Source organism: Podarcis tiliguerta, assembly GCF_965153285.1.
Source record: "Podarcis tiliguerta genome assembly, chromosome: 10".
Classification (NCBI taxonomy): Eukaryota; Metazoa; Chordata; class Lepidosauria; order Squamata; family Lacertidae; genus Podarcis; species Podarcis tiliguerta.
The window spans coordinates 72,931,144-72,955,334 of NC_139543.1; the positions used below are offsets into that span (position 1 = coordinate 72,931,144).

Consider the following 24,191-nt stretch of genomic DNA (forward strand, 5'->3'; position numbering starts at 1 on the left):
GACTGCTGCTTCTAAAACGATGGAGGCCTTTCTCTGCGCAAAGCGTGGCGGAACTGTGGAACTCCCTGCCACTGGAGGAAAGGGTGATTGATGACTTCTAGCGAGGCTGGCTCTGCCCTGCTTCCGTGGTTAAAGACGGGGTGGTTTAGCTGTCGGGGTTTGACCGGGTGGGTCCAGGGAGTGACTGTGGCTTCCTGTTGGTGGGGGAAGTGCCGCCCAATGGTTAGAGCTGTTGGACAGTAGAAGAGGGACTGAGCTGGAGCGGTTTGGGGGGTGCGCAGCAGCCTCCTCTTCACTGGGGCTGGCCGGGGACACCGTCGTCGCATCCTGAGCAGGGGTGGGGTGGACTAGATGCCCCCTGGAGACCCCCCCTTCCGCCTCAGACGCTTAGCCGGCGGCATCTCCTTTGCAGGTCCATGATGTACTCCGGTGAACTGAAGTTTGAGAAGCGGACGATGTCGGCCCAGATCGAGGGGGGCGTCCACGGCCTGCACTCGTGAGTAACCCCCCCCTTCTGCCCCCCTGAAAATCCATCGCCATCTGGGCCTCCCCCCCCCTTTCTGCTTTCCCCGGTGCTGCCCTTGCCTCCGTTCCTGCTCTCAAACCTCCTTCCTGCCTGAGCACAGACCCCCCCAAGGCATCTCCTGCCCCCCACCCCCCTTTTCAAGGGCTTGTCTAGGGAGAGAAGGGGGTCACCCCACTGCCCGCCCCTGGCTTCCTGGAGGGCGGCCTCGGAGGGGGAGGAAGCTGCGCCCCCAGCTTCTCGGAAGGTGGGTGCTCATTTTTTAAGGGGGGGCTCATTTCCTCCCTCCAACCTCTTCCTGCGTTTCAGCGGGTTGGACTAGATGCCCTTCAGGTGTCCAGGGCCACAGCCGTCTAGGGCTTTCAAGGTCAGCCCCCCCCCCTTGAATCGTGCTTGAAAACATACTGGGAGCCGATGAAAATCCATTATGTGGTCCCAACTATATAGTGGTCCCTTGGTTCTCAAACGGCTCGGTAGTCAAACAACTTGCAACCCGAAGGCTGCAAACCCAGAAGTCAGTGTTCCGGTTTGCAAACCTTTTTCGGAAGCTGAACGTGCTCCGTTTTGAGTCCCACGTAGAGGTCTGTCTGTTTTTGCTCTTTATTTTGCGTTTTTGTTTCAGCGGCTTTTTTGTTTTGTTTTTGCAACTGCGTGGAACCCAGTTCAGGTACTGACTGCAGTACATTGTCTATTGCTTTCATTTTAATAATAATAATAGTAATAATAATAATAATAATAATAATAATTTATACCCCGCCCTCCCCAGCCAAGACTGGACTCAGGGCGGCTAACACCAAATATAAAAACAACTGATTGAACCACAGCTTAAAAAACAAGATTAAAATACAACATTAAAACATTAAAATGCAGCCTCATTTCAGTGGGAAAATCAAGGGAGCGGCTATCGGCTAGTTAAAACCATGGATTCGAGCGGGAGAGCTCTAGCGAGGCTGCTACTCCCGTCGCTATCTTGGAAGTCAATGGATCAATGGTCTTGTTAGATAGTAAAATTCATGTTAAATTGCTGTTTTGGGGGTTGTTTTTAAAAGTCTGGAACGGATTAATCTATTTTGCATTGCTTTCTATGGGAAAGCGCGCCTCACTTTTGGATCGCTTTGCTTTTGGAACTGACTTCCGGAACGGATTAAGTTTGAGAACCAAGGGACCACTGTATTGTAGAGCTGGAATGGATCCCAAGGGTCTTCTGGTCCAAGAAGCGCAGGGGGCCGTCCTGCGGCCATTGAGCCAGGCTCCACCGCCCATCTAGGTAGGCCCAGAGACTGAGAACCCAAGGAGGGCACCCTTTTCTCCCTGGGCAAGCAGGATCCGACCCCGAGCCCTTTCCCCCTTCAGTTTCCAGCAACTGGGGCATAGGAGCAGGGCTGCCTCTCATCCATATGTGGATTTGTCCAATAGTTTAATGCCATTGCGGTCTCCTGTGGCAGGGAGTTCCGCAGGTCGGCTCTGCAGTGTGCGAAGGGTTTTCTATGATCTGCCCTGAACCTTCCTACAAGATTGGGGACAGGCTGGTTCCTTGGAGGTGTGGGGGTCCCCAAGGATCAAACTCTGCCGTAGCTGTCAACTCTTCCCTTTTCTATTCGGAATAAGGGAATTTCCCTTTAAAAAAGGGGGAAGTTGGCAGCTATGAACTCTGCCTGCACAGGACAGTTGATCCGGAGCGAACCTGGGGCCAAGGCCAACCCCATCTTCCAAACCCCCCCACTCCCACTGCAGGGATGAGGACAGGAGGCATCTTTTTGGGGGGGGTCTCAGGCTAGGAAAGTGAGGCACCCGCTTGCTTCATGGGGTGTAGCGTAAGGCTGGCAGTTGCTCACAGACCCCCAAAGTAGCCTTTTTCCTGGCGGTTCCTGGAACCAGCTGCATAGCCGGGTCCCTCAATCGCAGAAGGAATCGCCCCAACCCAGCCTGACCCCCCCAAAAAGACCCGCTCTGTGTCTTTTTCTCTGCAAGAGTTCTCTTGCTGCTGTGCTATTCGCCCCGCAAACCCAAGAAGGCTGGGCCAATTTAATATGGACAGTGACTGAGCTGGGAATTTGGAGGGGGGGGGACCTCCCAAGTCTGGTTTTTTAAATGGGGTGAAATTCGCAGAGCCCCGGACGCATTGGCTTTCTGGTTTGGGGCTCCTGAGGTTTCTAGCCCGGATGAGAAATTTTGGGGCCAACCGAGGCCAGAGTCATGGGGGAAGTGGTGGCTGACCTTCCCCCTGCCCCTTGGACCCCCCCCCCCAGTTCCCCAGCCCCCCCCCAGCCCTCTCTTCTTCCAGTCCCACGGACCTTGCCAGCAACCCTTTGGGAAAGCACAGAACAACTTCATGGAATCATCCCCCCAAAATGAGAAGGCTTTCTCATGAGTTTGGCTGGCAGACCCCTCTTGTTTTTGAGGGTGGGCCGGGGGTCATTTTGCTGGGCCCTGCCGCTGGTGGCCCCCTCGCCAGAGAGAGGCAAAGTTCCACTCCTGGCGCATCCCGGGCCGGGCACCCCACGCTCCATAAAGCGCGGCACGGCCACATCTGATGTGAGGGGTTCAGTTTCTAGGGTTGCATGTGTACCCCAAAATTGCAGGGTGGGGGGAGAGAGAGAGAATTCCCCCGCACTCCCAGAGCCCACACGCCAAGGGGTCTTTGCCAGGCAAGCACGGTGGGCAGCTGAAAAGCTCTTTTTGTGCCAAGTCAGAAAGAGCTTTTGCACACTCTGCTGTGCTTTGGCGGCAAGACCCACCTGGCGCACCAGCTCTGGGAGGCCAGGGATGTTCGTGTGAGTCTCTGCGGGATTTCTGTGGCTCTGGGTTCGAGTTCGCGCCAGCGCCCCAGAGCCGGCGCGTTGAGCGGGCCGTGCCCTCACCCCCAAACGAGGCAGACAGCTTAAAAGCTCTTCAGGTGCTGGGAAAACCTCGAGCGAACCTGGTGCCCCCCACAAAAAAGAGCTTTTTCACTCTCTGCTATGCTTGGATTTCACATGCGCAATTTCAGTCTGCCGGCCTTGAACCGTGCGCGGATGAAGCAGCGCATGTTCATGTTAAATGCACATTGGATGGGATGGGAGAGCTTTGGCCCCTCGTTTCCCAGGGTGCCGCTCTGCGTATTCCTCGGGTGCCTCTTCCCCTGCAGGGTTTGGGTGGGCCGGGGGGGGGGGTTGTCAGGGAAAGGGGGCGATGTCCAGCACTTCAACCTTTGCAGCAGATTCCTGTAACCTGGATGGTTTGGATTCCCGACTCAGAAGATCAGAAGAGCCCGCAGGATCATGCCCGTGGCCCCTTTACGCTCGCAAAATGGGGTGCCTGCTTGGGCAGGGGGGCCCTGGGGACGTAGCAAAGCATTAGAAACCCCCAGGCTTCCTCGCCTTCCCTTCCATCTCAACACCCTCCCCCCCCAAAAAATTCGGCTTTCCATTTTGATCTGAAATCAAAGGCTTCTGAAAGACGAGGCTGGATCAGGCCCCAGGGGGCCCATCTAGTCCAGCCACCTAACCAGGTGCCCCTTGTGGTCTCCCTTCCTCGCTTCCCAGAGCAGCCGGTGTTCAGGAACATCGCTGCCTCCAACACGGGAGACAAGAGGCTGGTCATTGCGGCTGGGGGCCATTGATTTTGTCTCGCCCTCTTTTTAAGCCATTGTGGCTCGTCGCCACTGCCCTGTGGCAGTGAGTTCCGCAGTTCACCTTCTCACTGTTCCAGCTTTGGAGAGGCGAGAGGGGAATTCTGGGATTCCGGCCAAGACACGTCTCCCTCTTAGGGGGTGTCGGCCGGCAGGGGGCGGCCTCTGCCCGTTCTCTTTCTCCCAGGGCCCTGCCCCCCCGTTCTGCGTCCCCCTTGCGTGTGGGTCGGAAGACGAGGGTCCAAAGCTTTGCTAGGGCCCTAGAGGGGCCTGGGGGCTCTTGCCTAGTGCTGGCTTGGGAGCGGGACCCCCGGCAGGCGCTGGGGGGCGGTGATGGGCAGCTGGGGGGCTTCAGGCTTGGTGGCGGCGGCAGCTCTGCTGGTGTTTTTGGGGAGGGGGCTGCGCGCCTGTGTGTGTCCTGGGCAGGAACACGTTGACCTTGTGACCTTCTCTCTCTCTCCTGCCCACGCCCATGGCCGCCTTCCTGTAGTTTTACGTTTCTGCCATGTAAGTAACTGGGGCGGGGAGTTCCGCAGGTCCGTCCCCACCCCGCGTGTCTTGGATGTGGGTCAGCTGCTGCATTCTCCCCCTCCGCTCTCCCCCGGGCACTTCTGGGGGGATAGTAACAACCGTGGGGGGGACACATCCCCTCTCAACACCCCCACCTCCCCCACCGCTTTTGCAAGCTCCCCCTGCTCTCCCCACACCAACCCCCCCCCCAAAAATGGTGGACCTGCAATGAGCGTTGTGAGGCTTCTCTCCCCAGGCCCAGAAAAGCTTCCCTCTCTCTCAGAGCCCCTCACCCCCTTGACCTCCCTGGGCTGTGGGGAATCGGGGCCCCTGGGCAGAGTCCGTGGGGCAGGAAGGAGGAATCCTTTGGGCTTCTCTTGCCCTGACCAGAGTCCCACCTTCGGCCAACAACGTGGTCCGAGGGTCCTGCCCTGGCCAGACCCCACGGTCAGCCTCAGGCAATCCCGAGCAGAGCTGGGGGGCCCCCTGCCATGGATGCTTCAGCCGAGACCCCTGTGTCGCAGGGGGTTGGACTAGATGGCTTCTGGGGGTCCCTCCCACCCCTGCAGTGCTACATCTCTATGGCAAGAACGACTCAATTCCCCACTTTGCAGTGAGCATGAATGTGCAGAGCAAGACCTGGGAGCGGGGTCTGCTTTTAGGGCACCCTCTGCCCGCCAGCCTTGCCCTTTGCCCCAGGGGTGCGCTGCTGGCTCCCCAAAGGTCTGTGGGGGGCGCAGGTGCTGTCCTGATCACATGCGCCGCACGGAGGCCTCGGCTGCCCCCTGGCGCCGCTTGGTGGCAAAGAGGGGCGCAGCTGAGCCCATGGGGGTGGGAGGTCAGGGTGGGGAAAGGGGGGAGTCCCAGCGCCCGGCCGTTGGCACCCGTCTTCAGCTGGGGGTTCCCTTCCGCCCTCCCCACAGCTGCCTTTCGGGGGGTTGGACTGGATGACCCGTGGGTCCCTTCTAGCTCTGTGGCCCCGAGGCATCTGGGGCTCCGATGTTTCCGGCCCCCTTGCCTGCCTGGCTCCCAAGCTTCCCCCCCCACCGCATTGCCTGGCTTCCTCCTCCCTCCTCCTCTCATGCACCTTCCATGCCTTGCTGCCTCCCAGAGTCTATGAGTGGTCCTCCGTTTGGTGTTAGGGCGCTGGGGGGTGTCCACTTCCAGTGGGGTGGAGGGGCTTTTGGGGAGGGAGGGGTCATCAGGAGAAGAAGCAGACTCTGCCAGTCTCCATGTTCCCTCTCGGGGGTCCTCCTCCGCTGCCCCACATCGAAGGGCCTGGAGGGGCGTGGGATATGGGGCGACTGGCTCGGAAGCCACGCTCTCCAAGCGACCCCCAGCTCCTGGTTTGGGGTCAGGCAGAATCCAGATGCCCGAGCGCAGCCGCCCTGTCCTGCAGGGGGCGTCAGAGAGAACGGGGCCTGCCTCGCAGTGGGTTGGGCTAGATGACCCCAGGCCCCCTTCCGACGCTACTGATTCCTCCCTTCCCCTCCCTCCGCAGTTACGAGAAGCGGCTGTACTGAGGACGGATTCCGGAGCAGCAGCGCCCAGCGAGCGGCCCCCACCGTCCCGGCCCCCGTCGCCCGCTGCCGGCGCACCTGAAGGGGCGGGCTCACCTGGCCGCCCCCCCCCCGGCCTCTCGGGCCGCGCTGACAGGCAAAGACTTGCACTACGAACCACCTGGCTGGCGCCAGAGCCGTGGGCCACCCTCCTCCTCTCTCTCTGTCTCGTTCTGTCCATCTCTCTCTCTCTTTCTGCCCCAGAGCTGGGGGGGGGGGGACTGACTCTCCCCACCAAGGGCAGGACCTGCTGGCAGCCTCACGGATCTCTGCTGGAAGTCTCGAGGGGGGGGATGGCGTGACACACCCTCCATGCCCGCTCCCCCCCACCCCCCGCTGGGGCACAGTTGAGGGGAGGAGGGGGCTAGTGGCCAGGATCCTGGGACCAGGCGCCTCCCCCAAACCCCACCCCAGGTGCTGCCCCCCTCTCTACAGGGTGCTGCAGCCCCCTCCCCAGCCAGGCTTGCTGGGAGCCCCGCCTGCCCTACTGATGCTAATTTGGGGGGCAGAAGGGGGAGAGAGCCAGGGAAACGTCCCCAGGGGACTCTGCACCCCATCTCATCTCAGGACCCTCGGGGGGGCAGCTGCACTTGGGGGGGCACTGAGGCGGTTGGTTTGGGGGTCACAGCCTCCCCCTTAAAGCCGATGGGGCCGGATCCTGCCCCGTTTGGGTCTCGTTCCTGCCAAGCAACAGGGGCAGCAGACCCCCGCCCTCCTCTTGGCCGCTGGGGGTGGGTGGGGGGCAGCTGCTGCTGCTGGCTAGAGCCCGGCTGGGTCTTGGGGGCTCCTTCAGAGTTGCCCCCCTCCCCCCCCCTTTGCCTCAAGGCTGTAACTCTTGCGCATGCTCAAGGTCTCCTCTTGTGTCACTGTGTATTATTAAAGAAGAATAAAGCTACGGAGCGTCGTTTAATGGTCTGGGGTGAGGAACGCAAGGAAAACCTCGCTGGATCCGGCCCAAGGGGCCTCTGGGCAGCCCTGCCTCCTGTCCACACAGTGGTCAGCTGGAGGGGGCAGAGCCCACCATCGGATCCGAGAGTAACACCCCCTTCCCATAATTTCCAGCATTCAGAAGCCATCCAGGTTGGCAGCCGTCCTTCCAGCAGCGGCGAGTTCCGCAGATCCTTCTCCTCCATGGATCGGTCCAAGCCCCCTTTTCAGAAGCCATCCGGGGTGGGGGTCCCTCAGTCTAACCGGTGTGCCCTCTGCTTGCCCCTCTCCATGACTCAAGATGCAGGGCAGATTTTTTTTGGGGGGGGGGAGACTTCGCGTTCCCCACTTCCGCCCATTGCAATCCTGGCTTCCCAGCCTCCGCTGCTGACGTTTTGAGAAGACCCCACAACCTTAGCAGGGCGGGGGGAACAGCCTTGCTGCCTGCCCTCCTTCTGCTGGTGGCAGTTCAGCTCCATGCCACCCCTCCATGGGACCTATTTCCTGGGCACTTCCGTTGCAACAAACTGCAGCACTCAAAGTGAGTTTTTTTTGGGGGGAGGGTTGCTCCATTGGGACCCCCAAGTCCAGCCACCCATCCGGCTGCAGCCTCCTGGAGGCAAACGGGCCTTTCACCTCCATGCCCGCCGCAGGGATGGCAGCGGCGATGTCTTCCTCCTCCAATGCCAAGCGTACATTTCTGGCTCCCTCTCGCTCGCTAAAGTTTCGCCTGGAGTCCGGAGGCGGGCAGGAGGCCCAGCTGCTGCAGGAAAGTGCCCAGCGCCCGGGCGTATTCCTGGGGGTAGAGGCGCAGGTGTTGGGCGTGGCGAGAGACTGCCCACTCCTGCACCTGGACGCGAAGGCCCAGTGCCTGCCAGCTGCCCAGCAACTGCTGCATGGTGCGGGCGTCGCTCAGCGGGTCATTGTGGCAGAAGAAGACCAGCACGGGGCAGCGGAGGGGCGGGCGGTGGAAGGCGTCCAGGGCGGCCTCGTAGTGTGCCACGGTGCACGGGCGGAAGAGGCGGAAGTACAGCAGGGCGCCTCCGCGGAGGAGAGGCCGGACGGCCGGAGAGGAGCTGGTCATCCTGGCCACGCCTGGGGAGGGGGGAGAAAGAAGGCAGCTCAAGCATCCCAGGTCTTGGGGGGGGGGGGCAGGAGACAGAGATGCAGGAAGGAATAATAATAATAATAATTTATTATTTATACCCCGCCCATCTGCCCGGGTCTCCCCAGCCACTCTGGGCGGCTTCCAGGTAAAGGTAAAGGGACCCCTGACCATTAGGTCCAGTCGTGGCAGACTCTGGGGTTGCGGCGCTCATCTCGCTTTATTGGCTGAGGGAGCCGGCGTACAGCTTCTGGGTCATGTGGCTAGCATGACTAAGCCGCTTCTGGCGAACCAGAGCAGCGCATGGAAACGCCGTTTACCTTCCCACCAGAGCAGTACCTATTTATCTGCTTGCACTTTGACGTGCTTTTGAACTGCTAGGTTGGCAGGAGCAGGGACCGAGCAACGGGAGCTCACCCTGTTGCAGGGATTCGAACTGCCAACCTTCTGATCGGCAAGCCCTAGGCTCTGTGGTTTAACCCAAAGCGCCACCCGCATCCCTTGTCAGGCGGCTTCCAACCAAATATCAAAAACAATACAGCGTCAGACATTAAAAACTTTCCTAAACAGGGCCGCCTTCAGGTGTCTTTTAAAAGTGAAATACCAAATTTTTCGCTCTGTTGGACGCACCGGACCATAAGGGGGGGAAAACGGGGGAAAAATTTTTTCTTGTTCTCCCCGTCTAAAACAAGGTGCGTTCTGTGCGTTCAAGGTGTGTTCACCCGAAGCCTCAGGAGCCCAGCAGGAGTTCCCGCTGGGCTCTGGAGGCTTTGGGTTCCTTTTGACCTGCTCTTTGGGGCTCGCGGGGGGGGGCAGTGCTTCTTTCCCCCACTGCCAGCCCCAAAGACCAGGTCGGGGAACAGCAGGAAGGCGGCGCTCCGCCTCCCCGCTGTCCCCCGAGCTTGTGGGGATGGCGGTGGGGAGAAGTGCTGCTTTCCCCACCGCCAGCCTCCAAACCAGGTAGGGTTTGGAGGCTGCTATCTGCAAGCCTTGGGAGCCCGGCGGGAACTCCCACCGAGCTCCCACAGCTTGTGGATATGTGTCCGAAGCCCGGGGCACGCTGCACAGCGCTCCCCAGGCTTCAGGATGCAGACTGCTATCCGCAAGCCTTTGGAGCGCAGCGGGCACTCCCGCCAAGCTCTGAAGACTTGCGGATAGCTTCCTGAAGCGTGGAGAGCGAGAGGGGTTGGTGTGCACCGACCCCTCTCGCTCTCCAGGCTTCAGCGAAAGCCTGCATTCGCTCCATAGGACGCACACACATTACCCCTTCATTTTGGGAGGGGGAAAAGTGCGTCCTATAGAGCGAAAAATACGGTTGTTGTTTATCTCCTTGACATCTGACGGGAGGGCGTTCCACTGGGCAGGTGCCACCACCGAGAAGGCCCTCTGCCTGGTTACCTGTAACCTCACTTCTCGCAGGGAGGGAACCGCCAGAAGGCCTTGGCGCTGGACCTCAGCGTCCATGTAGAATGATGGGGGTGGATAACGGACTTCCGGAACAGATTAGGTTTGAGGACCAAGGTGCCACTGCATTCTGAATTCTGCGCTTTGATGTCTTGAATGCCGGCTGTGAGCCGCTTTGGGCATGGCCCGTGGTGAGCCAACTGGTCCCGCCAGCCCCTTCCTCCCCACCCCAGGAGGCCCACTGCTCACCCTGAGCCATATTCTCCAGGCTCCCTGCGACCAGGCTGTCGTAGACGCAGCCGCAAATGCGCTCTCCGATGCCGGCATGCCGCTCGGGGTGTCTGGCGAGGTGCACCATCATCTGGGCAAAGGTGTACCCTCCGATGGAGAAGGCGTGGATGAGGAGGGGCTGGGTGCCCAGGGCCTTGCCCTCCCCCAGGAGCCCCAGGAGCTGCTCTGCGTACGCCAGGCCCCACCGCGGCCACAGGAAGTGGCCCAGGCTGCTCTCGGCCACCAGCACAGCCCAGCCGCGGCCCAGGTAGAGGGAGAGGTACTTGGCCAGGGCACCGGGCCGGGCGCCAAACCAGGGCAGCAGCAGGACAAGGGGCTGCGAGTCGGCAAAGGTGCCCGCAGGCCGGTATAGGCAGACGGTGCGCGAGACGGGCGTCACGGCCGTGCCAGGCAGCAGAGAGGCATGGCTCGCTCCTGGGCTGCCCACAGGTGGGTCCTCCGCCGCGGCGCCTTCGGGGGTGACGGGAGGAGGGGCCTCAGTTTCCGTGGGAGGCATCGCAGGCGCCGCTCCTGCAAGGTCTGCCGCCTGCTCTTCGCCCTGGAGGCCAGGCAGCCCTGGAAAATGTCAAAGGACCAGAAGGAACATTGTATCATATGTGTTGGGAACGTAAAAAAGTAAAGAACTTCTGGGAAATGATATATAATGAGATGAAAAAGATGTTGAAATACACATTTTTTAAAAAACCAGAAGCATTTTTACTTGGTATTATAGGTCAGGACATGAATAGGCAAGATGTTAAATTGTTTTTATATGCAACAACTGCGGCAAGAGTATTGTTAGCCCAGAAATGGAAACAAGAAGAAATTCCGACGAAAGAAGAATGGCAGACGAAATTAATGGACTATGCAGAATTGGACAAAATGACAGGAAGGATTCGAAACCTGCAGGACCAGAGATTCACAGAAGATTGGAAGAAGTATATGAATTATTTGAAGAGCAACTGTAACCAACAAATTACGCTAGTAGGACTACAAGAAGTTTTGTAAGGAGGAATATACGAAGTGTTACAAAGCAGAAAAAGATAGTGATATTGGACCATCGTCGCCCGCCACTGGGGGCAACATCTTGGACCGGCCTCCATGTTTTTATTGTAATTATCTGTAAGAATAGAAGAGCCTAAGGAGAGCCTGTGCTGGATCAGGCCCATGGCCCTCCTAGTCCAGCTTCCCCTTCTCATAGGCGCTCAATGGTTGCCTGTGGGAAACCTGCAGTCAGGATTCGAACTCAAGATACCTCTCCCTCCAGGGGTCTCCTGCTGCCTCTGACGGTGGAGGCAGAGCATGGATCCTGGCTCAAAGTCATCCATGGTCCTCTCCTCCTCCATGAACTGGTCTAAACCTCTTTTAAAGCCATCCAAATTGGTGGCCATCACTGCCTACTGTGGCAGGGAGTTCCACGGTTTAACCAGGTCCTTCATTTGATCTGTCCTGCATCTTCCAACCTTCAGCTTCATCCAATGTCTCCAAATGCCAGTCTAGCACCTGGGAGAGACCAGGGTTCAAATGCCCACTCAAGCACAAAGCCAATCCCTGCCTCTCAGCCTGGCCTGCCCCACAGGGGGGTTGTGGAGATGAAATGAGGAGGTTGCGGGATCATGGATATAAATGCAATGCAATAATATATGATCCTGTCTGTATTTGACCAGATAGATAGATAGATAGATAGATAGATAGTGATAGATATATAGATAAATAGGTTATAGGTGACAGTGATAGATAGAAAGATAGATGATAGCGATAGATAGATGATAGCGATAGATATAGATAAGATAGATAGATGATAGATAGATGTTAGTGATAGATATAGATAGATGATAGATAGATAGATGAGATAGATAGATAGATGATAGAGATGATAGATAGATAGATAGATAGATAGATAGATAGATAGATAGATAGATAGACAGACAGACAGATAGATGAGAGAGAGAGAGAGATATGCTTCAGGCTGTTTTATGAGGAACACAATTCCGAAAGGAAACAAGCAAGAAATCCATTCCTAGAACTAGCAAGAGAGCTAGCGAAGGAAACTCCGGAGGCGAGAAGAGGATTGGAAAAGGGCTCAGCTCAAAGATCACCCGGGTGGATCTCTGGAACTGCAGGAAGTGCGCAATTGCAGGGGGAGGGATGGGGAAGAGAGGCCCCCTAGGGGAACTTCCTGGGGGGACAGGACAGCTCCGCCCCCCCACCTGATCCGCTGCGTTTCCATGGGGACCGGGACTAACCCCCCTCCCTGCCCCCTGCCTGACCTTAATGCTCCAAATCTCTCCAGAAAGCAGGAGGTGGCAGGGAGCCAAGAGGAGCAGAGAGGGAGAGAATGCACCCCATGAGCCCCCCCACCTGCATCTTTCTCCCCCCCCCCTCTGCATCATGGGGCACCCCAAATTCTGCTTACCCCCCCCCCCGTGCCCACACAGGAGAGGGGGCGGGGAGCTTTAATCTGCAACCAAAGTTCGGTTGATTAATTAGACTAATTAGCCGATTGATTGAAGCATGCAGCCCTAAATAGAAACGTTGTGCTTTTTGCTCCCCTACCGGCATTCGCAAGCTCTAATTGCTCACTCCTCCTTGAAGAGCTGCCCTCTTTATCGCTCCCTAGGAAAGGATCTCGCAGCCCCTTTTGGGTGGATGCGCATTCTGGCAAAGATCACTTCGTATGTCCGGTCGTTCTTGCACATTTCTCCAAAAAAACAAGGCATCGTGAACTGGGAAAAGGAGAAATAACATTGATCATCCAGGCAAGGCACTCCCAGAATTGTAGAGTCGAAGGGAACCCCAGGGGCCATCTAGTCTGCCCCCTGCGATGCAGGGATCTCAACTGAATAAGCACTGGTATATCTGGCCTCTGCTGAAAAACCTCTGAGGAAGGAGAGTCGGCCACCTTCTCAGGGAGCCTGTTCCGCTCAGAATGTTCTTCCTGATAAGAAGTTTTGTATTCTGACTTTAAAAGCAGCCTTTACATTTACAGTAAATATTTTCATATTATTTTTTGTTACTTAAAATGATTGTTATGAAATCCAATTTGTATGGATGGTTTTTAAGCTGATTTTTATTTTTCAAATCTGGAATAAATAAAATGTAAAGAGGAAAAAAAGAAAAGAATGTTCTTCCTAATAATAATAATAATAATAATAATAATAATAATAATAATTTTATTTGTATCCCAGCCAAAGCCAGGCTCAGAGTGGCTAACAACAATAAATGTAACAGCATTCTAAAATCAATTCATTCTAAAATCAATTCAGAATCAAATTAATGGCAACCATTGGGCTAGAGTTCTGTGAGGATTACCAAAGGAGGGGGTCAGGCTGTGCCTTGGCCAAAGGCCTGGCGGAACAGCTCCGTCTTGCAGGCCCTGCGGAAAGATGTCAAGTCCTGCAGGGCCCTAATCTCTTGGGACAGAGTGTTCCACCAGATCGGGGCCACAACTGAAAAAGCCCTGGCTCTGGTTGAGGCCAGCCTAACCTCTCTGTGGCCCGGGATCTCCAAGATGTTTTTGTTTGAAGACTGTAAGGTCCTCCGTGGGACATACCAGGAGAGGCGGTCCCATAGGTACGAGGGTCCTAGGCCGTATAGGGCTTCTATAAACATCAGGAAGAATATTCTGAGTCATGACACATGAAGTATGTCATGACAATCTGATTGACATACTAAGAAGCAGCCGGTTTCAAATTGGGTTAAGCGCCTGTGGGACATGTTTATCTCTCTGGGCGCAAAGTCCACGGCAAGAATGAGGAAGGGCAGATCTGAGGGGCGGCAGCTGTATACATCAAAGAGGAGAGTCCAGAGAGTCCAATGAGACAGAAATCCCCAGGAGGAGGGCAGAGCAGCCTTCCGGATCAGACCAAATCTAGCCCAGAATCCTGTTCTCACAACAGTTGACCTGTGCGAAACCAGCTAACAGGATTGGAACACAAGACCCCTGTCCTGCGATTGCTGCCTCCAAGCAGGAAGCCGTTGTGGCTGGTAGCCCTCCATCGCCCCCTCCTCCTCCGTGAATTTGTCTGATCCTCTTTTAAAGCCATCCAAGTTGGTGACCCCCCCTGCCCCCCCGCCTACCTCACACGGTTGTCACAAGGGCAATCCATCACAACAGAGCACTTTGTACACCAAGCAGCAGCAGCCGCCGCTCCCCGGGCTGGCAAGAGCGATGCAGACTGGATCAAGGCCCACGGAGTCTGGGTCACAGAGGAATCTCCCAGTCGCTATGGAGACCCGCCTGGCACTGTGCCCCCTCCCTCTCCAGGCCAGACCTGGAGGTGCCAGGAGCTGATGCCTGTCCGAGCCAAAGCCCTGCTCAGGGGGGAAAAGAAGCGAGAATGGGGAGGGGGGAGCTACTGGCCGCAGACGAGCCCAGGATCAGCCAGGCCTGGCATCAGTTGGCACCCTTTGACACATTCCATTTCATGAGATTTATACCTCACTGGATTGTGTAAAAACCTCTAGGCAGGATGCAAAAAGGTAACGAGGAGAAAAGCACATGATTGAACTACTTACACAGCTTAAAATTGGTATCGCCATTTAACTTTCTGGGTCAGGCTTGCCAAAACAGGAATGTTTATAGCAGGTACCGAAAAGAATACGGTGATACCTCGGTTTACGAACTTAATCCATTCTGGAAGTTCGTTCTTAAACCAAAACCGTTCTCCAACCAAGGCACACTTTCCCTAATGAGGCCTCCCGCCGCCGGTGCCCTTCCACCATTAGATTTCTGCTCTTAGACCAAGGTAAAGTTCTCAAACCGGGACACTATTTCTGGTTTTGCGGAGTTTGTAAACCGAATTATTCTTAAACTGGACTGTTCTTAAACCGAGGTAGCACTGTACTGTGAAAGATCCTGCTTGATATCAATAGGCAGGGAGTTCCAAAGGAACGAGTCTCATTTGGCCCCTGCAGTAGTGCCAATTCCGCCAATCGGAGCAGTCACGTGGGCACAGCTGGGGCAAGATGATCCCGTAAGTAAACCGGTGCCAAGCAGTTGAGGGCTTTCTGTACTAACAGCTTGAACTTGGCCCGGAGACAAATTGGCAACCGCTGCAGATTTCTGAGTGCCTGTGCTCAGTCAGTAGCGCTTGAGACTCTGACGCTCGTGAGTTCAATCCCTACGTTGGGCAAAAGATCCCTGCTCTGCAGGGTTGGCCTAGATCAGGCTTCCTCAGCCTCGGCCCGCCAGATGTTTTTGGCCTACAACTCCCATGATCCCTAGCTAGCAGGAGCAGTGGTCAGGGATGATGGGAACTGTAGTCTCAAAACATCTGGAGGGCTGAGGTCGAGGAAGCCTGGTCCCTTCCAACTCTACAAGTCCATTATTCTACGCTGACAAGGTCTTGCTCTTGTCAGCAATCGCGCTGCAGCATTCTGCAAGGACTGCAGCTTTCAAATCGAGTACAGTGCGCCTTGCAGTTTTGACTGCCGCCTGTCATTCTAAGAAGGGGGTTTGCTGTGGATTTGCTGGTGGAATGTGTGCTACAAAGGCCTTCAGATAACCCGTATTTTCTCTCCCCTAAATGAAGCTCCTGAAGCTATCAGGACATCCTGGAGACCTTTCCCCTGTTTATCGATTCCAGAGGAACAGAGCCGTTCTCCTCCTCCTCCTCTCTCCAATGTCTCCACGCATTGTATCAGTAACGCATAAGCCCAGCTCAGGTCCCAAAGGTGACCTCTGCTATTTTTAAGTAGGACAGTTCCTGCGGATGCTTTGCTCTGAGACCGTCCTTCAGTTCTTCAAATTACAAGAAAGGAGATTCTGCCTCAAGAATCTTCTGATGGTGAGAGCTGCTGGCCAGCAGAGCAGTCTCTCCCTCAGAAGGTGGTGGGCTCTCCCTGGAGGTTTTTCAGCAAAGGTCAGGTGGCCACCTGTCCAGGATCCTTTAGCTGTGCTTCTTGCACTGCACGGGGTTGGACTAGATGACTCTTGGGGTTCCCTTCCAGCTGCAGTTCTATGGTCCCCAGATAGCGCATGCCCGGCCAGCACCCCGTACCCCATTAAGTACAACTCTCCTGTGTGGGTGTCTGAGGGCCCTGCTCCTTCCTGCCACTCACCATCTGGCCTGGGGCGGGGCCTGAAGCCTCACAAGGACTGCTGCTGCGCTCTGCTGCCCAGGAGGACTCTCCTGTGTGGGTGTCTGAAGGCCCTGCTCCTTCCTGCCACTCACCATCTGGCCCGGGGCGGGGCCTGAAGCCTCACAAGGACTGCTGCTGCGCTCTGCTGCCCAGGAGGATTCTCCTGTGTGGGTGTCTGAGGGTCCTGCTCCTTCCTGCCACTCACCATCTGGCCCGGGGCGGGGCCTGAAGCCTCACAAGGACTGCTGCTGCGCTCTGCTGCCCAGGAGGATTCTCCTGTGTGGGTGTCCGAAGGCCCTGCTCCTTCCTGCCACTCACCATCTTGCCCGGGGCGGGGCCTGAAGCCTCACAGGGACTGCTGCGCTCTGCTGCCCAGGAGGACTCTCCTGTGTGGGTGTCTGAAGGCCCTGCTCCTTCCTGCCACTTACCATCTGGCCTGGGGCGGGGCCTGAAGCCTCACAAGGACTGCTGCTGCGCTCTGCTGCCCAGGAGGACTCTCCTGTGTGGGTGTCTGAAGGCCCTGCTCCTTCCTGCCACTCACCATCTGGCCCGGGGCGGGGCCTGAAGCCTCACAAGGACTGCTGCTGCGCTCTGCTGCCCAGGAGGACTCTCCTGTGTGGGTGTCTGAAGGCCCTGCTCCTTCCTGCCACTCACCATCTGGCCCGGGGCGGGGCCTGAAGCCTCACAAGGACTGCTGCTGCGCTCTGCTGCCCAGGAGGACTCTCCTGTGTGGGTGTCTGAAGGCCCTGCTCCTTCCTGCCACTCACCATCTGGCCCGGGGCGGGGCCTGAAGCCTCACAAGGACTGCTGCTGCGCTCTGCTGCCCAGGAGGACTCTCCTGTGTGGGTGTCTGAAGGCCCTGCTCCTTCCTGCCACTCACCATCTGGCCCGGGGCGGGGCCTGAAGCCTCACAGGGACTGCTGCGCTCTGCTGCCCAGGAGGACTCTCCTGTGTGGGTGTCTGAAGGCCCTGCTCCTTCCTGCCACTTACCATCTGGCCTGGGGCGGGGCCTGAAGCCTCACAAGGACTGCTGCTGCGCTCTGCTGCCCAGGAGGACTCTCCTGTGTGGGTGTCTGAAGGCCCTGCTCCTTCCTGCCACTCACCATCTGGCCCGGGGCGGGGCCTGAAGCCTCACAGGGACTGCTGCGCTCTGCTGCCCAGGAGGACTCTCCTGTGTGGGTGTCTGAGGGCCCTGCTCCTTCCTGCCACTTACCATCTGGCATGGGGCGGGGCCTGAAGCCTCATAAGGACGGTTGTTGTCACTGCTGCTGCGGCCCAGGGGGTTCCGGAGTGGCGCAGAGCTTTTTTAAAATGTTTTAAATTTTTCCTTGTTCTTTTTATTTTTATTTTTTTGTATATGCGGGGACGTGGATGGGGGTGGGATGGATGTTTAGTTGGGAAGTTGTTTGTTTTAACGGATTTGTAATTTTATAGTTTTTTATTTGTATTGTTTTTTTGTTTTCTGGGGTCTTTTGTTTTTGTTTTTATTGTTTTAAGGTCTTATTTTGTTCTTAAGGGGAGGGGTCAGGGCTGCCGGGGAGTGGGTCCCAGCCAACAAAATGGCTGGGGCATGTTCCACAGAGGGGGATGCGCTGGGACAACCGATCTCAGTGATCACGGGTAGGAGGAGGAGTTACGCTAAGACCAGACCTTGTCATTACAGAGGAGGCAGGTTTAGTCGTTGTCTGAGGACTATCCCTGCCTCCGGGTCTGGTCCTGACCGGACGGATACTAGAATCTGCAAGGGATACCCACATGGCCTGAAGGTGCTGCTGTGCAATGCCAGGTCGATGATTCATAAAACCACTGCAATCCATGACTTGATCATGGATGGAGGATTTGACCTGGCATGTGTAACAGAGACTTGGTTGGATGAAGCTGATGGGCCTGTTCTTGCCGCTGCTTGTCCACCAGGTTTCTCTTACGCACAGCAACCCAGGCCTTGTGGGCGGGGAGGGGGGGTTGCAGTGATTTTTAGGAAGTCATTAGTTTGCACCAGGCGTCCTATTGGGAAGACCCAGTTTTCTGAGTGCATGTTCTGGAAGTTGGGCAATAGGGGCAGTACAGGATTCCTTCTGGTGTACCGACCTCCCCGCTGCACCAAGGATTCCCTGCCCGAGCTGCTTCAGGTCGTGGCGGATGTCCTCCTGGAGACACCTAGCTTGGTTGTCCTAGGGGATTTTAATATCCATGCCGACACGACCTTACAAGGGGCCGCTCGGGACTTCGTGGAAAGCATGGCCTCCATGGGGCTGTCCCTGAATAAGTTTGGCCCAACCCATAGCCGCGGACATGCCTTGGACCTGGTGTTTACCTCAATGGATGTTGGTGATCTGACACTAAGTAAAAGCGAAACAAAAGAAGTGCCATGGTCAGACCACTTCCTGGTGCAACTTGACTTCTCCGCAACCCTTCCCCTCTGCAGGGAGGTGGGACCGATTCGGATGGTCCGCCCCCGCCACTTAATGGATCCAAATGGTTTCCAGAGAGTGGTAGGGGATGCTTTATCCCATGTTGATGGCCTTTCAGCCGATTCCCTGGTGGCCCGCTGGAATGTGGAGTTAACCAGGGCTATTGACTGTTTGGCTCCGAAGCGCCCTCTCCGATTGCATGGAGCCCGGACAGCCCCGTGGTTTTCCACGGATCTGAGGGCAATGAAACAATCGTTGAGACGGCTAGAGCGCCGGTGGCGGAGGACCCATTCTGAAGCTGACCGGACACAGGTTAGAGCTCAATGTCGAGCCTACCAAGTGGCAGTAGCGACGGCGAAGAAGACTTTCTTCACCGCCTCTATTGCATCTGCAGAAAACAGCAGCAGGAGACTTTTTCAGGTGGTCCGCAATCTAGCGGAACCACCTGCTACATCGGGGCCCAGTACGGGCCACATGATCTCCTGCAATGATTTTGCAAAGTTTTTTGCAGATAAAGTCGCTCAGATTCGGGAAGAGGTCGATGCCACCGTGGGAGCAGGGCCGGGGCGGGAGAGTGCTAGAGTCCTGTCTAGTCAAATTGCATGGGATCAATTCCAATCTGTTACCTCCGAGGATGTGGACAGGCTGCTTGGACGAGTGAAACCAACCACCTGTCTCCTTGATCCTTGCCCATCCTGGCTTATAAAAGCTAGCTGGGAAGGGCTGGGCGATGGGCTTCGTGGGGTGGTGAATGCTTCCCTCCGTGAGGGAGTCTTCCCAGACCCGCTGAAAGAGGCGGTTATTAAACCGCTTCTTAAAAAACCATCTTTAGATGCGGCCACGATGGCCAACTATCGCCCAGTCTCAAATCTTCCATTCTTGGGCAAGGTGATTGAGCGAGTGGTGGCTGAACAACTCCAGGCACGCCTGGAAGAAGCGGACCATTTGGATCCCTTCCAGTCGGGATTCAGGCCTCATCACGGGACTGAAACTGCCTTGGTCGCACTGGTTGATGATCTCCGGCGGGCTAGGGACAAAGGTGAGAGCTGTTTCCTAGTTCTGCTGGATCTCTCAGCGGCGTTTGATACCATCGACCATAACATCCTTCTGGACCGTCTTGAGGGGCTGGGAGCTGGGGGTACTGTCATACAGTGGTTCCGCTCCTTCCTCCTGGGCCGTGTTCAGAAAGTTGTGGTGGGGGATGAGTGTTCAGACCCCTGGGCTCTCACTTGTGGGGTGCCTCAGGGTTCTGTCCTCTCCCCCATGCTTTTTAACATCTATATGCAGCCGCTGGGAGAGATCATCAGGAGGTTTGGGCTGGGTGTTCATCAGTATGCAGATGATACCCAGCTCTACCTCTCTTTCAAATCAGAACCAGTGAAGGCGGTGACGGTCCTGTGTGAGTGTCTGGAGGCGGTTGGAGGATGGATGGCGGCAAACAGATTGAGATTGAATCCTGACAAGACAGAAGTACTGTTTCTGGGGGACAGGAGGCGGGCAGGTGTGGAGGATTCCCTGGTCCTGAATGGGGTAACTGTGCCCCTGAAGGACCAGGTGCGCAGCCTGGGAGTCATTTTGGACTCACAGCTGTCCATGGAGGCACAGGTTAAATCCGTGTCCAGGGCAGCTGTGTACCAGCTCCATCTGGTACGTAGGCTGAGACCCTATCTGCCCACGGACTGCCTTGCCAGAGTGGTGCATGCTCTGGTTATCTCCCGCTTGGACTACTGCAATGCGCTCTACGTGGGGCTACCTTTGAAGGTGACCCGGAAACTACAACTAATCCAGAATGCAGCGGCCAGACTGGTGACTGGGAGCAGCCGCCGAGACCATATAACACCGGTCTTGAAAGATCTACATTGGCTCCCAGTACGTTTCCGAGCACAATTCAAAGTGTTGGTGCTGACCTTTAAAGCCCTAAACGGCCTCGGTCCAGTATACCTGAAGGAGCGTCTCCACCCCCATCGCTCTACCCGGACACTGAGGTCCAGCACCGAGAGCCTTCTGGCGGTTCCCTCACTGCGAGAAGCCAAGTTACAGGGAACCAGGCAGAGGGCCTTCTCGGTAGTGGCGCCCTCCCTGTGGAACGCCCTCCCACCAGATGTCAAAGAGAACAACAACTACCAGACTTTTAGAAGACATCTGAAGGCAGCCCTGTTTAGGGAAGCTTTTAATGTTTGATGTATCACAGTATTTTAATATTCTTTTGGAAGCCGCCCAGAGTGGCTGGGGAGACCCAGCCAGATGGGCGGGGTATAAATAATAAATTATTATTATTATTATTACAACCAATTTGCACTGCCAGGTAAGCACAGCCAGCCCCACCTCCTCCACCCCAACACACACCTGAGATCCGCAGGTAGGGCTCCTCTGGGGGGCGGGGGGGGGATTGAGCTCTGAGCTCCCTCTCTGCAAAAACAGTGGGGGAGCAGGAGGGGGCAGGCTGTTGCAGTGACACGGAGCCAGCCCCCTGCCCCCCCCGTGCCCCTCTCCAGACGGCGGGGCCTTCCTTTCCCTCTCTCTGGGCCGCTCAAACATTCTTCCAGGAGCCTCTGCACCGCGTCCCCCCCCCCAAGCTCCCCCCTCCAAGCAGCTCTAGGGAAACTGGGCGCACCCAAGAGGTGGCTCTGGGTCAGTGACGTCAGTCTGGGGGTGCTGGGGAGGGTATTTGAGGTCCCTCAAGTGGGGCCGTCTTCCCCCATGCAGAAGCAGCCTCGGGCTTGTTCCCCGGCTGGAAGGAGCCGCGCTCGCCTGCTTTTACGCAAGGCGCGCCCTGGCGGAGAGCGGCCGGCCACCTCCGCGGAGCCACCGGAGCATCGGTGACCCCCTTTCGGTGGCCCCGCAGCGCTGGCCGGGCTCCTGCCCCCTACCCCGCCCCAAGTACGAGCCCCTCCGCCCCTGCCGGGGATGGCGCTGCTGCAGCCGCCCGAGCGCATCTCTTCTCTGGCTCCGGGAGGGGAACTCGGAGCAGAGCTTGCGGGGCTTCTCTGCCAGGGATGCCTGAGCGGCGATCGGAGCGGGCTGGACTGGATGACCCCCGGGGTCCCGTCCAACTCGACAGTTCTTACCACTTCACATCCGCATGCCTCCCGGGGGTGCGGCTGCCCCGCTGGTCCTGCCTGGGGAGGGTTGAGCGAGGTGCCCGGCTCAGCGCCGTCTCCTCGGCGCGCACCTTCCTTCGCCCGGCTCCAGAGCGCCCCTGAGCGCGTGCAGAGTGCCTTGCAAGGAGCAGCGGGTCTCGAGCCAACGGGGAGGGAGACTCGGAAAGGAGAAAACAATCCCCCTGCCCCCGGGGAAGGAGGGGATTTTCGGACGGGCCGCGCGTCTTTGGAGAGGGGGCGCAAGGCGCGGAGAGGAGAAGCGAAGCGCCGCGCAGGGATTCCGCCGCCGACCCCTCGCCTTCACCGGCCGCCTCGGACTCGCCGCCGCCTCCGGCCCGGAGCTCCGCTCGCCTCGCCCCGCCGAGCGGCCGCCTCCCCGCCTCGGTCCGGCTGGGCTCCGTGCGCCTCCGAAATAGGCTCGGGCAGCAGCCTGGGCAGCTTCCGCCGCGCCGCGGGCCGGCCCCTACCCACCTCCCCGGGGATCGGCCACAGGCGGAAATTCAACCGGTGCAGCGGCCGCCGCCTCTTCCCCTTTTGCTCGGCGCGGGAGCTGCTACGGGGCCGCCAGCCGCTAAGCCAGCTTAGGTCAGGAATTCCGGGCAGGGTTGCTCCTTTTGTTCTTATTTTTTACTAAGTATTTTGTTTTTGTTTTCAAATATATTGTAATTTTATGCAGTGAACCGCCCTGAGATGTTGCTGCACGATACCAAATGTAAGAATTCACTGATCAATGTATCTATGTACTGACTCACTGGGAAAACTTCAGAAATTCATATAGACCTGTGAGCTCAGCTGCTCAGCAGCCCCTCTGCCTGAGTGATAATCCCTGGCATCCTGATACCTGAGTGCCAGACTGAGGTAGCCATGCCAGAAATAACAAACCCAGATGAAGACAAAAGGGTGTGATTAACTTGGCTAGGAAACAAGGAAATATAAAGATCTCTTTTGTGACACTTGATAGGTGTTTGGTGGAGGGCAAGGGGAACCATGGGGCAGGGTCCAGGATGCTCAGATTTCTGCCACCAGACCTCCCCTTTCATGATGTAACTGTGATGTATGAGTGATGTAGTTTGGGGGGTGTAACATGGGGATTAGCAGCTAATAAAAGTTTGGGGGCTCTTTTGTTCTGGGCTTCCATCTTGTTCCACCTGGTGGCAGGTGGGAGCCCTGTCGTGACAGACTTCAATAAAGACCAAGCCTCCTGGCTGCTGTTTGCTCTGCTATTCCTGGCTGGTGTCCTTGTTTTTTGTCCCTCAGATTTCTCTGTTAACAAGCCCATAGGTGGCAATAGTGTGGAAACAATAAGAACCCCCAGAGCCTGCAGGATCAGGCTGTGGGCCATCCTGTCCAGCCTCCTATTCTCACAGGGGCCAAGCAGATGCGCGCTAAGGGAAACCTGCAAGCAGGATCCGATCACGATAGCATTTCTCCTCCTCCTGCGGTGTCCAGCTGCTGGCATTCAGAAGCATCGCTGCCTCTGACTGTGGAGGGCAGAGCAGAGCCAGTGTGGTGTAGTGGTTAAGAGCGGTGGACTCGTAATCTGGGGAACCGGGTTCGCGTCTCCGCTCCTCCACATGCAGCTGCTGGGTGACCTTGGGCCAGTCACACTTCCTTGAAGTCTCTCAGCCCCACTCACCTCACAGAGTGTTTGTTGTGGGGAAGGAAGGGAAAGGAGAATGTGAGCCGCTTTGAGACTCCTTAAAGGGAGTGAAAGGCGGGATATCAAATCCAAACTCTTCTTCTTCATCATCCTGCCTTGGAGCCTTCATGTTGTGGTCATGGTCATGTTGTGTGGACACCTGATATTGTCTTCCAAAGCAACTACTCTATTCTGAACTTAAAAATGGAAAGCATAATGCATAAAGACTTTCTCAAGGCAAATTTTTAATAATGTAGCACGAACACTGACAACTGGGAAGAACTGGCCTGCGAGAGCTCCAACTGGAGAACAGCCTTGACCAAAGGTGTCATGGGCTTTGAAGACGTTTGAACTCAGGATACAATGGAGAAACGTGCTAAGAGGAAGTTGCAGGTGGGTAGCCGTGTTGGTCTGCCATAGTCAAAACAAAATAAAAACATTCCTTCCAGTAACACCTTAGAGACCAACTAAGTTTGTTATTGGTATGCGGTTTCATAATACAGTGGTACCTCAGGTTAAGAACTTAATTCATTCCGGAGGTCCATTCTTAACCTGAAACTGTTCTTAACCTGAGGTACCACTTTAGCTAATGGGGCCTCCCGCTGTCGCCGCACCACCACCACAATATTTCTGTTCTCATCCTGAAGCAAAGTTCTTAACCCAAGGTCTATTTCTGGGTTAGCGGAGTCTGTAACCTGAAGCGTATGTACCCTGAAGTGTCTGTAACCTGAGGTACCACAGTATCTGAAGAAGTGTGCATGCACACGAAAGCTCATACCAAGAACAAACTTAGTTGGTCTCTAAGGTGCTACTGGAAGGAATGTTTTTATTTTGTTTTGTGCTAAGAGGAAGGCACGTTTGTCAAAACCACACCGGGATCAACTCCTGCCCAGAAACCTATGTCCCCACTGTGGAAGGACGTGTGGATCCAGAATTGGCCTCCACAGCAGTGGCGTAGCGTGGGGGGTGCAGGGGGGGCCGGCCGCACCGGGCGCAACATCTGGGGGGGGGCGCGCTCGCACTCGCAGCTCTCTGCCCCTACCTGGCT

General features: G+C 56.6%; 2 protein-coding genes across 11 annotated transcripts in view; one reads left to right on the top strand and one right to left on the bottom strand.

Moving 5' to 3' along the window:
- Positions 1–7,097, top strand: part of IMPDH1 (inosine monophosphate dehydrogenase 1) — a 63,165-nt gene extending 56,068 nt beyond the window's left edge. For 2 of the 5 annotated variants that reach the window (XM_083402165.1, XM_083402162.1), the window contains exons 14-16: positions 413–496; positions 4,624–4,640; positions 6,145–6,579. In XM_083402165.1, coding sequence (XP_083258291.1) covers positions 413–496; positions 4,624–4,640; positions 6,145–6,245 — 202 coding nt within the window. In that variant the 3' untranslated portion in view covers positions 6,246–6,579. Of the gene's footprint in view, positions 1–412; positions 497–4,623; positions 4,641–6,144 lie in introns of all 5 variants that reach the window. The other 3 variants (XM_083402161.1, XM_083402164.1, XM_083402163.1) reach the window with 2 other exon arrangements.
- LOC310659198 (transmembrane protein 53-A-like) lies at positions 7,096–21,910 on the bottom strand. 6 transcript variants are annotated; one of them, XR_014502659.1, is made up of 5 exons: positions 21,472–21,910; positions 12,465–12,634; positions 9,888–10,484; positions 7,566–8,224; positions 7,096–7,508 (listed from the first exon to the last, which is right to left on the bottom strand). XR_014502659.1 is itself a non-coding variant. In XM_083402415.1 (4 exons), the coding sequence occupies exons 3-4, from the start codon at positions 10,423–10,425 to the stop codon at positions 7,848–7,850; spliced, it is 915 nt and encodes a 304-aa protein (XP_083258541.1). In that variant the 5' UTR covers positions 10,426–10,484; positions 12,465–12,634; positions 21,472–21,910; the 3' UTR covers positions 7,096–7,847. The 6 variants fall into 6 exon arrangements, 4 of the variants coding, with proteins under 4 accessions (XP_083258541.1, XP_083258540.1, XP_083258542.1 ...); XR_014502660.1 differs by lacking the exon at positions 21,472–21,910 and adding an exon at positions 13,989–14,180 and having other exon boundaries at positions 12,492–12,634; XM_083402415.1 differs by having other exon boundaries at positions 7,096–8,224.
- Between the last annotated feature and the right edge of the window lie 2,281 nt (positions 21,911–24,191).